Source organism: Syngnathus typhle, linkage group LG12 (assembly GCF_033458585.1).
Source record: "Syngnathus typhle isolate RoL2023-S1 ecotype Sweden linkage group LG12, RoL_Styp_1.0, whole genome shotgun sequence".
Taxonomy (NCBI): domain Eukaryota; kingdom Metazoa; phylum Chordata; class Actinopteri; order Syngnathiformes; family Syngnathidae; genus Syngnathus; species Syngnathus typhle.
In genome coordinates this window covers 6,112,920-6,124,850 of record NC_083749.1, presented here as the reverse complement: position 1 = coordinate 6,124,850, position 11,931 = coordinate 6,112,920, and the positions used below count along the sequence as shown (strand labels likewise).

The following is an 11,931-nucleotide window of genomic DNA, read 5'->3' as shown; positions in this document are numbered from 1 at the left end:
TCGTATAACTTTCTTGTTGCACCTTTTTTTGTCCGTTTGGGTTACACTGTGTTCACCAGTGTTGAAGACTTAACCGATACAAATTTTCTAGGCCTGTCGCAAATTTAATCAACTTTTATTGTACTACTAAAACTACCAGATTAGACTAGTGACCCGAATGAGCGCTTTATTCTGGGGATGATGCCTCAAAAATAAAAAGAAAAACTGCAAACTTTCTTTTGTCTGATCTTACCGCCAACGTTCGAATGCCAACAAAATATTTTCATGATCACCATAAATCCAGATGTTTTCATAACATGGAAAAGTGTGTGCCTCTTTAATAGGACCAACACTATCTATATATTTGAGGGGTGAATAAAATTGAATATTATGATAATCTGGTTGCATAAGTGTACACACCCTCATAAATGGGGATTAGTGTGTGTTCAAAATTACCCAATCACATTCAAACCTGTTAAATTACCGGCTAACCAGTGAGATAAGTGATACACTAATTATTCATATTAATTGAATATTTATAGTTGTCAGCTTTTTTTTATCTCTAACTATAAAAATGCAGTTGTTTTAACAGGCAGGATCCAGAGAAAGATGACTGATGTGCTTCTCCTTACTTCTGTAAGTAGCCTCCTTCCAAAAATGTAAGCAATGCTGAAATGAGACGGAAGCGATGAACGAATAACCCCTGAAGAGAACAGGTGAGGGTCTCCTGCATGGAGTTGACATGCTCCAATGTCATTATCCTTGCACCCATTGCTTTATTAGGGCTTTCCCTGGCCTTATCTGATTCCCGCTCTCTCTCTGCTACATTACTATATTTGTACGTGTTTTTCCAAACACTGGGCCAGTCGCTGCAGTGACGCCGAGAGCCACTTCTGCATGTTTCCTCTCAGTTTACATTCTTCGTACTAACAAGGGCCGGGGAATGTCCTCCTTGGATTCCCCGTGTCATTTCTTTCAACCATTAGAACATTATAATCAGTGATGGAGCCCAAGCCTCAACAAGAACACGGACCGAGGGCGAGCGTGACCAGCGAACAACTTGCTGCTATAGAAGATGAGGATGTTCTCAACAAGATGGTGAGCTATCTTCTAGTATAGGCCATAATATTAGGCACACCCGAGAGCTCTACCAAAAATGCTGTCTTGACAAAAATGGGCATATTGTGAATATGTTGTGCTTGTAGATTGATGTAGAACTGGTTTGCGTCATCCTTGAAGCATTTCTAATATCATGCGCTTCTTATGTAACTGAATAATTATTGGAAGGATTTCTCTAATAGACTGACTACAATAATAAACCAAATAAACATTACACATTAAAATTGAGCATCATTTTAACCCCTCATCACATTGGACAGCTATTCAGTGAAAGTGTTTTTTTTTTTTTTTAGCTGGACAATGCTTCAGAATTTGAAGAGCGGCGACTCATCCGTGCTGCGTTGAGGGACCTGCTGAAGAAGAAGCGAGGTGAGCTCAAGGTGTAGAGTGAGTGTGAAAAGTGTTTGCCCCACCTCCCCACTTCAAACATCATGTAACAACCGAAACTCCTCATCAGACAAGCGTGAGCAAGAGCGAGGGTCCCGGCAGCGAGACTTAAAGCAGCAGGGATTGAGCAAAGGCGGGACGCCGGGTGGGGGTGCAGCGAGAGCACCTGTCAACCAGCAGCCTGCAACAAACAGTGATGATGCTCTCATATTATTGAATTGCACGAGTTTTGCAACATTCATTTGATGCTTTTTTTTTCGTTAGGTCGACCAGCCTCCTCCATGACAGCAGGCAGGTGAGTCTTTATGTCTATTATTAAGGTGAAGTATTTATTCATAGCAATTTATTTCAAATTAAATATGATTTTTTTTTCTCACTAATATGAATGTGAGAGTTATAAATTATGTTTAGTTGAGGTCAAGCATTATTTCTTGTGCATCCAAGGAATCCTCGGGACACAACCTGGATTTGCATGCAACTCTTTTAATGTAGATTGGTGATAAAGTCATAATTGGCATAAACATGAAAATCACTTCTGGGGCAGCAAGCACAATCCAGTTAAAAACGACCAAATGTGTACTCTTCTCCACTTCTCCTCAGTAAAGTGAGTTTTGCTCAAGCCACCCAGAAATGCGCCCCCTCTGCAGCACCCAATGCGAAAAACGTCAAGCAGATGCTTCTGGATTGGTGCAAAGCCAAAACGGAACCATATGAGGTCATCATGTCTCCGCTGTCCTTTTGCTGTGACTTGCTCTGCTGTCTTTTCTCACAGCAACTGTCTTTGCTCTTTTAGGGGGTGGACATCCACAATTTCTCCTCCAGCTGGAAGGACGGCATAGCTTTCTGCGCTTTGGTGCACCGCTTCTTCCCAGACGCCTTTGAGTATTCCACCCTGAACCCTAACAAGCCCAGAGACAACTTCCAACTGGCGTTCACCACCGCAGAGTTAGTACTTCTTCCTTGTGTCGCCATGTTGTGTGAATGTCCGTGTTGTTTTTTGACTCTAACGTTGATGCTCCTCCTCCGTCTGTAGGAGACTGGCCGGCTGCCCCCCACTGCTGGACCCCGAAGACTTGGTCCGGATGAAGGAGCCCGACTGGAAGTGCATTTACACGTACATTCAAGAGTTCTATCGCTGCCTAGTGGAAAAAGGCCTGGTCAAAACTAAAAAGCGGGCTTAGTGTCTGTCTAACAGACATTAGCAAAGTCAAGTCACACTAAGTCCTTTAAAAAAAAAAAAAAAAATCTGCACTAATATCTTCATACTCGTTTTAAATGGAAAGGCATTTCTTTAGGTACACCAAGCCACTTCATTAAGTACACCCAGTCAGAATGAGATATGAGAATGCAAAGTCTGACTTTAAAAACACAATAAAGTGCACTTTGGATTGAGACTGTCAGAAGAGGTATTCAATTAATGACATCATCGAATTCTGTTCCTGATACTTTGTAGCCAGATCTGCAAAACTCAATCCACTCTTCAATTGACTAATAAATCCCTTTGTGGAGTTCTGAGGTGCTCGTTGGGTGGATGCAGGAATCAACACATGCACTCGTCTATTGCGTCAGCGACACAACAAAGTATTCATTCCTACCAAAATTGTCTAATAACACCTTTGCAGTTTGTGTGTCTTTGTGTGTTCTTTGTTGTCGGTCGCCACGTTGATAATTGTGTTTGGTCAGCCCGATCCTGCTGCGACGATAATTCAGGAGTGGTTGTGTCCTACTTTCATGAGGCTGAAGTTTCACAGATGAGGATAATTGGTACATGGTTTGATGTCCTTTAGCTGGATTGGGGTTCTCGTCTTCACCGTGAGATTGACTTCTCTGCCGTGGGGGTTTCCTGACGCAGCTTCACCTGAGGTCACGCTATCCTCTCCAGACCTCCTCAGTGAATGAAAAACGAAAAGCAATTATTGCAAGCAGTAATAAGTTAACTTGTGTCTTCTACGTGGTGAGCATACATATCAATTCTTTCGATGTCAATTCCAGTCTATAGAAAGTGAAAATGTGTCTTTAAGGGTGTTAATTGTACATAAAAATAATTTGTTAAAAATGGCTAAATAAGTCAAATGTGAAAAATTCTTCGGCCATAAATTCATTTGAATTCTTCACCTTTACTCCTGCTGATAGCATGCACATCGTGAGCTAGGAAAGGGGAGGAGCTTGCTGTAGAGGTCACAGGAGGTACAGATGGCGAAGAAGGCACGAGAGGAGGTGAAGAACCAGATCAGGTGGCGAGTACAGGTACTGTTTCAAGCCTCTTCACTTTTTCGTAGGAGATGAAGAGGCCACGGGAGGTGACGGAGTCGATGACGTCGAGGGTTCGGGATCCGCTACGGGATCCAGTGTGGGATCCGATGTGGGCCTCTCTACCATCTTGAAGAACCGCTCCAGGTTTGACTGGAAGGAGACCTTCTTCTCCTTCTCCCAAATGTCCTTGTAACACCGTAGGTTATCCATGACCCCCTTGAAGACCCTTGCGTATCTCGCCGTGTCGGTGTCCTCTGCCTTGAACTTTAACAAGCCTTCTTCTATCAGTAAGAAACCTGCTGCCAAGCTCTTGCATGTGAACTTTGGAGTCAGTGTGTCCTCTCCCGCGTTCTGTCTCGGTTCTGTCTCCATCTTATTGATTAACGGGGGATTCGAGAACAAACCCTCGCCCAGTACTTGTTGAGCACAACACTTATTCACCCCTTCCCTAATTGTCTCCGCCAAGGCAGTGGGGAAATCACTCCCTGCTTCGTTCTCGTTATTGGCTGGTTCATCTTCCACTCGGAGGTTACGCAAATTAGCGCGAGCTTTAAATCGCATAAACCAACCTCGACTGGCCACAAATGATTTCTCCTCACTGCCTTCCCCCTTTTGACTTTTTAGCGTCTCGTATAGACGCTTCGCCTCTTGTTGGATCAACACGAGGCTCACGGGGAGACGCTGCTGGTGCCGATCATCCAGCCAAATCACTAGTTGTCTTTCCATCTCCATCATTAGCCCGCTGTACTGCTTGCTTATTATGGTCGACTTCATGTGCGGAGATGCCTTGACGTGTTCCAAGATGCGATCTTGATCCTTAATGATAGTCGCTACGGTAGAGCGGCTTAAGTCGAGAACGCGCCCGATGTTCGTCGGCGTTTCTCCCCGTTTCGATCGCTTTACGATGTCTAATTTCACCTCCATGGTAATGGCTTTCCTTTTCTTCGAAGGGCGCCCGTCGGATGATCCTACCTTGCCCTTGCGAGGCATGACGACGGCTAGAAAGTCAATACAGAAGGGGGAAAAAAGTATTAATGCACGCATAGCACACCAAAATGGCGAATGGCGGAAAGTGAGGCCCGTAACTTGCTCTTGAGTCACAACGCGACTACGTATTCCGAGTTCATTGCTACGACACTGACGTAACTTAATACAACATAACCTACGCTATGTCATGCAGTAACTAGCGTGTAATAAAGAAGCTTCGGGGATATAATTATGCACAAATAATACAGCTACAAACGAAAAGACCAATTCCTTACTTTTACCTCTTGTTGGTTTTTCTTGAGCCAAGTGTCGGGTGACGTTTTTTACGCCACTTTCTGTTTCTGCAACTTGCAATCTGTCTTTAACCACAGTCGACGCTTTTGTAGTCATAATTACAGTGAATAGTTGCATGAAAAAACATTTATATCTAATAATAGAGGATAATAATTCGCTTACGTTTACTCTTGATTGGTTTGGGTCGTCCCACGCGCAACAATGAAAAACTAGTTCGGAGTTACGTTCCTACGACACCGACTTAACTTGTACGTAACACATCGTACTCTTTATCACTAAGATACGCTAACGCTGTAGTTTAATCATGATTACAGTATAGTTTATGAAAACCATTTGCATATCCTACACATAAACCAAATTAAAACAGTTCCGAATAAAGAACAACATTTGTCTGCTCAATCGTTTTGTGCATGCACTGCAGTGCCGCGTGACGTATTCTCACACGCAAATTCACTGAGCGACATTCGTATTAACACAATGACTTATTAATGACTATATATGTCCGTTACGACGCAGACGTCACTTGTTAGTGTAGAATATAACTGGAAACGCCATCGCGTCATATTGATACCGGTTTCTAATATTTTTTACTCTTTCTGTAACCTGACAAAAATAATAAATGTTATTTATATTTATTGTATGTAACAAATTAACTGTCTACGAAGTGTAACACTTAGAAGCGGCCATTAAAATTGATTTTCATTTTAATATAGAAGTACTAAAATTGATATCCAGATTAATTTACTCATTTGTTGTGTATAAAGAGAAAATAAAAATCAGTTCGATTTTCCCAAACGAAAATACCACGAGATACAAGTCAATATTTTTGTCACACACATAACACAATAAAGACAAAAAATTAATGAAATTAAAACCGTATTTCTACAAGATTGCATCTTATTTATTAAACACACACGCCCCCCCCCCCCATGTACTGAGTGCGTACAGTAAGCGAGAAGGTTCAATTCAATCAGTGCGAAAATTCGTGTTTGATTAACGGCAGCCATTACTGCATCGTTTAAATACATATATGTTATTTTTAGAATATTGACATACCGTCTCATTTTCCGATCAGTTATATTTTCTCCATTCTCAAATATGCACGATTTAAGGATTTTAGGGCAAGGATGAAGATCTCTCCTGTATATGAGATGCATGCGTCATAGGAGAGTATGGAGCGAGAGAGGTGGAGCAAGGTGGGGATGACGCGCAGGATGCTGTGTCCAGCTGCACGGGGCAATATTAAGTCGGATCATCTTCAATCCTCCCCCATCATCACCAACACCATCATTCAACATGCATAATATCACGTGACCGCCAACTGTCCGGGTGGCCCGCGTACCACCAACACCACCTGTCTCTCGCTCTCTCCCGTCCGATCCTCCGTCCTTCCATAAGGAATTTATGAGCTGCACTCGGAGCTTCACCTTGAAAAAAGGTAGGACATATATATCAATATTTTTGTTTCAATTTCAACATCACTCTGTCATGAGAATCTATTTGAAGCTATATTTAAAAGTCTGCCTTTGCAGTGACAATAGTGCTATGTTGATGATGGATATGAGGCTTTCTGGATGCTAATTTGGATATTGTGAATAATTTAAATGATGTTCTAGTAAACAAAAGAGTGGTGATGGTTGTAGGGTGACGGTAGCGGTGAGTTTTTCCCTTTTGAACTGTCTGAGCTCAACCTCAATGCATTTGTCCTCCATTGCCATTCAAAAGGAGGTCAGGCTCTAATTAACATTGCTTGGGAACAAGATAGAGGTCCAAACTTAATTCCTCAACCTCCATTTGCAGACTCATGATGGCATCATCAGAGGATGTCTGGGGAATAGGTTGGTGGCGTCATATTAAAAAAAAAAACATAATTGGACACGACAAGGCAGTACGCTCGGACTTGTGGTTAGCACCATTGTCTCAGAGTTTTATGGTTCTATGTTTGGAATCAACAAAAGCTTTAGGTGTTGCGAATAAAGGTCAGCTAGAGTAGACTTCCCTGGAACCCGAATAGGATGACCAGTAAAGAAAATGTTAAATATGATCAGATTTTATTTGTCTCATTATTAGTGAAGCAGCAAGTACATTTTTCTCGTTTAATAGTTGTGTGTGAAAATGGGGCAGCAGCTGTGGTGTCATTCAAAGGACCTTGTAGAACTTGCGCTCAATTCAATTTCTCCTTTACTGCACAATTAAAACCAGAAAGACAACTCTTGGTGTTTCCCAGTGTTTGATTGTTTGTTTTGTGCAGGCCGATGAATCGCACAAGGCAGAACCCATCCAAGGCACTCCCTCATGGTCACAAAATGCAGCCTGGACCCTGTGCACAAACCAGACAAGATCTAGGGCCACCCCGAGGACCACCTGAGATTGCGCAGGACAACCACCTTACGCAAAACCCTCCTGCAGCGAGAGACTTAATACAAAGTAAATACGGGTCGGCTCCTGTGGCGCTGACCAACATAAGCCGACCGAGACCCACCGCCCTCGGGGCTAAACCTCCTCCTAGACCCATCATGGTTCCACCTAAGGATATAGATTTGATGCCGGTTTGCATCCCAGCACCTCAAAGTGCCAAAGTCCTGCCCTGTTCCCCGTCAGAGTCCTTGGTGTCTCCTCGTAGTCCACAAAACCCCCTTAGCCCCAAATCTAGTCTCAGTCCGCCACCAGCTGGCAATACAACACAAGCGCAGAGTGACAAGTCCAGTGGTGACAACGATGACTTCAGGTGAGATTATCGGTTTATATCTCTATTCACATTTGTGTGTTAATTAATGAAGGGAAAATGAAGCTTCAAATTTGCTTCATGAACCAGTTGTTGTATTTTATGAATCCTCTAGATGGCACTGTTGGTTTAAATAAAGGGGGTTTCAGAAATGGCAAATTAGTGTACTTCTAAACTAGTTAAAAACGCAACTAGTTCATGAAGAAAATTTGAATCTTTATTTTCGAATCACTACTATTAAGTAGTCTGTCTAGCCATTGTTTGTACAAGGCTCCGTGTTGTGCTTGAATGCAGCAGCAGTAAGCAAGCTACTATGCGCCCAAAGGCACCATATGAATCATAGCGGCTCTTTTCTCTAAAAGCTTTTTGCTGAGAAAGTGATGACGCCGCATAAAATCCACTTGGCAGTCTTCCCATCGGCTCGCTTGCCCATAAACAGAAGCAGAACGTTTTAATGCCGTGCACCTTGCTTTAGAGGGAGAACAACAACATAGGGGCCTAAAACTTTGATAGTGGCTGCTACAATATACTATATATTACTTAGCAACATGATAGTAGTGGATGGATTAGATAGCATCAGGTCTGAGAAGTACTGTCTTTTCTGGATTTGTGTTATGTAAGACATGCACAGGGAACACTTTTTCCATCACCGAGGTAAAAAGAGGGATTAATCACATGACTGAAAGCTAACGCGGCGTGTGCTCTTTTCACAGAGTCTACATCGCCACATGGAACGTGGGCTCGGCCGTCCCACCGGATGATGTCAGCGCTCTGTTTGGACCCAATGTGTCAGATGGGAGTGTTGACATGTTTGTCATTGGGTAAGTGGGTGGACTATGCCAAGGTGCCCACTCGCTCATCTCTCCCTCCATAGGTGACCTTTTTTTTTTTTTTTTTCTCAGGCTCCAGGAAGTGAACTCAATGATCAACAAGCGGCTGAAGGATGCTCTTTTCTCAGACCAGTGGAGTGAGCTCCTCATGGACACGCTCAGTCCCTTTGGATATGTCCTGGTTGGTCACATCAGCTCCAATCTATATGTAATCTATTTTATACAATGGGAAAAAAATTCAATATTGTGTGTGAATTTATCTATAGGTGGCGTCTCAACGGATGCAGGGCGTGCTCTTGCTGGTCTTCTCCAAATTCGTCCATCTTCCGTTCCTCCGAGGCGTGCAGACACAGAGCACTCGCACAGGCCTGGGCGGATGTTGGGTACGTGCCGCGCTGCTCTTGGATTTATGACTTTACTCAATTTGCCGTCGCGTGGGGAGCATCAGTACGATTAACGAGCACGAAAGTGGAGCACGCCAGCAGGTGTTCGCGTGTGTAAGTATGGCTATGTCAGAGCGTGCGTGACCTTCAGTGTTGATGTCGGCGTCACACCAGCGTGATGCTGCAGTCTCCTTCTTTTTGAGGTCAGTGCTGCAGCAGGCGTCTAGCTCGCCGCTTTCAAAATAAGTCGGCAGAAAGTTATTCTAAATGGAATGAATTCCATGACATTTTAAAATGAGCATAAACTGTTAAAAAAAATAATGAGTTTGAGGATTTGTTGATACTTTTGCTCCTATTCACAACGTTTCTGCTCTGTGGCGCCACCTGCAGGGTAACAAAGGTGGCGTGAGTGCAAGGATGACCTTGTTTGGACACCCCGTGTGCTTTCTCAACTGCCACCTGCCCGCTCATATGAGGAACCTGGAGCAGAGGATGGAGGACTTTGAAAGCATCTTGCAGCAGCAGCAGTTTGAAGGAGGAACTGCCACCGGGGTGCTGGATCACGAGTGGGTTTGCGTGCATCATCTATTTTCAAATATGCAAAAATAAATGGTGGAATATGACATCATATTTTGTGCTTTCCTAGCGTCGTGTTTTGGTTCGGGGATTTGAATTTCCGGATTGAAGACTACGACATCCATGTGGTGAAAGGTGCAATTGATAGCAATAAACTCCCTATGCTGTGGGAGCGAGATCAGGTGAGCATCATCATGTTAGCATTAAGCTAGTGGACATTAAAAGTGATGTGGTGTTTTTAAATTCACCAATAAACTTTACTGGGAAAGAAATTAAACAGCCTTTTTTTGGAGGAACTGTTTAAAACAGCAGATGGCAGTAAAGTAGCCTTGCTAACCTGATGTGATTTTTTAAATTATCTTTTGCTCAGCTCAACATGGCAAAAAGCACAGAATCCATCCTGGAAGGTTTCTTGGAGGGGCCGCTAAAATTCCCACCTACGTATAAGTTTGATGTAGGCACACACACCTACGACACAAGGTCCGTCTTTAATCATTTGTATGAATCAGAACTTTACCCTTTCATTTCCCCTAAACATCGTTTTAAATGTTTCCACGTGTGGTTAAGTGCTAAAAAGAGGAAGCCCGCGTGGACCGATCGGATCCTCTGGCGCCTCCGCCACACCGGCTCCCCGGTTCCGACCCACAATGCGGCACTTCAGAGAGGTCTGACCTCCTGGTTGGGTGGTGCGACCAAAGTGACGCAGCACACGTACAAGAGCCATATGGCCTTCACCATCAGCGATCACAAGCCCGTGTCGGCCATGTTTTCCCTCCATGTGAGTACCTGACAAATTTGAAGATGGCAGCCATATTGTTTTTTGGAGAGTACTGTTTGAGCGTCTATGTCGCAGTTCCCATTCAGGGTGGACATGCCTCTGGTGGAGATGCAGGCCAACAAGGAGTGGTTCAAAGTCTCCGATGCCACAGTCAAGTTCACATTTGCGTCTAATTATCATCGCAGCTCGTGGGACTGGGTAGCAATATACAAGGTAGAGTAAGAAGCGTCGTTTTGCATTTTCTTTAGATTGCCCGTGTCGTCACTTTATGTCTGCCAACAGGTTGGATTCAGGCACTACAAAGATTATCAAGCGTATGTGTGGGCCAAAGGGGAACATTCAGGACAGGTGAGCCACATCTTTTTTTGTAACTCTGGGATCAGGGATGATTTCTGTCCTGCCCCTTTCAGGTGTCTTTTTCAGAAGAGGACTTGCCAAGAGATGATTGTGAATACATCCTTGGCTTCTACAGTAATAATATGAACAGCATTGTTGGAGTGTTGACAAACATCCAGGTATAGTTTATTGGTTTTACTACAATTTCTTAAGGTCGGTTTTTAGGCGGTTTTCAGGCCGCAAATGACCCTCGGGCTGTAATTTGGACAAACCACCAAATTTGGATATTTCAAGTTTGTTCTCACAATTTTCCAGCCATATATTCCTATCAATGCCCATGGTGAATTTTGGTCAATTTTTCAATTAACCTAATGCTGGAGACAAAATAAGGTCCACACTTTTTAATTATATTAAACAGCGAGCTTGCTAGCTAAGGAGTGGACCAGCTCACAGAATCGGAAAGCTTAGAAGAGATGATTTCATTTTATTTAATTTATAGGCAAGCACATTATTTGGGCATTGTGAGAGGCCGTTAGTGTATTAAAGACCATTTTCATTCTGGACAGATCAAGCTTCCAATCCACAGCCCGTCAGCCCACCGCTCCGACAGCTCCGAGATAAGCTCGGAAGACGACAGCACCCTGGTGCTGCTGGCTCCCAACTCCCGCAGCCCGAGCCCGAAACCCATCAAACATCATCACTGCCGCCACCGTCGCAGCCGCAGCCCCGCCGTCCCGGCTCTCTCGTCCAACCCCCTCCCCTCCCTGCAGGGCCTCAGCCTGTGTCCCCTGCCCAAAGAAACCGGTAGCCGTTCACCTGGTTGCATCTCGAAAAAGGAAAGACTATTTTCCGCTGGTTCTTTGTCGTCTCCGGTCGTCAGCCCGCTCAGTCCCCGGAGCCCTGTGTCTCCGGGCAGCGGGGTTACGGCGCCGGAGGCCCTGATTGCCGCCATAATTGGGGAGCATAGGCCCACACAGGTAAGCCACTCGGGACTCAAACAGATTGGACATGCAGGGAAAAACAACCCTTCATAGAAGATATGAAAACGGAACTATGTAATGTGTGCAACCCTGCAATTGTTGATTTCCAAAGCATCTTACACTGTGTTTATTTGGGAGTCAAATCGCACTGACAAGTGCTTTTATACACTCACTAGCTCCAATGTGTAGAGACACACACATTGAATGTGAGGCCAAATCAACATCTGTTTGCATTCTTCTCGCCTGTCATTTGCAAATAAAAACTAACAAACATTAGAGTATCATAGGCAACATTCCACTCTAA

At 44.0% G+C, this 11,931-nt stretch overlaps 3 protein-coding genes across 6 annotated transcripts; 2 read left to right on the top strand and 1 right to left on the bottom strand.

The window, feature by feature from the left end:
- The first annotated feature begins 128 nt into the window (after positions 1-128).
- On the top strand, positions 129-2,666 carry smtna (smoothelin a). The gene is made up of 7 exons (XM_061292799.1): positions 129-1,077; positions 1,392-1,467; positions 1,556-1,678; positions 1,750-1,780; positions 2,086-2,200; positions 2,279-2,430; positions 2,519-2,666. The coding sequence occupies exons 1-7, from the start codon at positions 982-984 to the stop codon at positions 2,664-2,666; spliced, it is 741 nt and encodes a 246-aa protein (XP_061148783.1). The 5' UTR covers positions 129-981.
- LOC133163141 (tigger transposable element-derived protein 1-like) lies at positions 1,949-5,406 on the bottom strand. 4 transcript variants are annotated; one of them, XM_061292759.1, is made up of 3 exons: positions 5,182-5,406; positions 3,601-4,736; positions 1,949-3,369 (listed from the first exon to the last, which is right to left on the bottom strand). In XM_061292759.1, the coding sequence occupies exon 2, from the start codon at positions 4,726-4,728 to the stop codon at positions 3,751-3,753; it is 978 nt and encodes a 325-aa protein (XP_061148743.1). In that variant the 5' UTR covers positions 4,729-4,736; positions 5,182-5,406; the 3' UTR covers positions 1,949-3,369; positions 3,601-3,750. The 4 variants fall into 4 exon arrangements, with proteins under 4 accessions (XP_061148743.1, XP_061148740.1, XP_061148739.1 ...); XM_061292756.1 differs by lacking the exon at positions 5,182-5,406 and adding an exon at positions 5,001-5,163 and having other exon boundaries at positions 1,949-3,372; XM_061292755.1 differs by lacking the exon at positions 5,182-5,406 and adding an exon at positions 5,001-5,163.
- Positions 5,407-6,178: 772 nt separating this feature from the next.
- On the top strand, positions 6,179-11,931 carry LOC133163118 (inositol polyphosphate 5-phosphatase K). Its single transcript, XM_061292715.1, has 13 exons — positions 6,179-6,457; positions 7,271-7,747; positions 8,458-8,565; positions 8,647-8,755; positions 8,841-8,957; positions 9,348-9,523; positions 9,604-9,715; positions 9,904-10,013; positions 10,101-10,311; positions 10,387-10,524; positions 10,594-10,659; positions 10,722-10,826; positions 11,214-11,931. Exons 2-13 carry the CDS (start codon positions 7,275-7,277, stop codon positions 11,679-11,681), a joined length of 2,193 nt encoding a protein of 730 aa, XP_061148699.1. The 5' UTR covers positions 6,179-6,457; positions 7,271-7,274; the 3' UTR covers positions 11,682-11,931.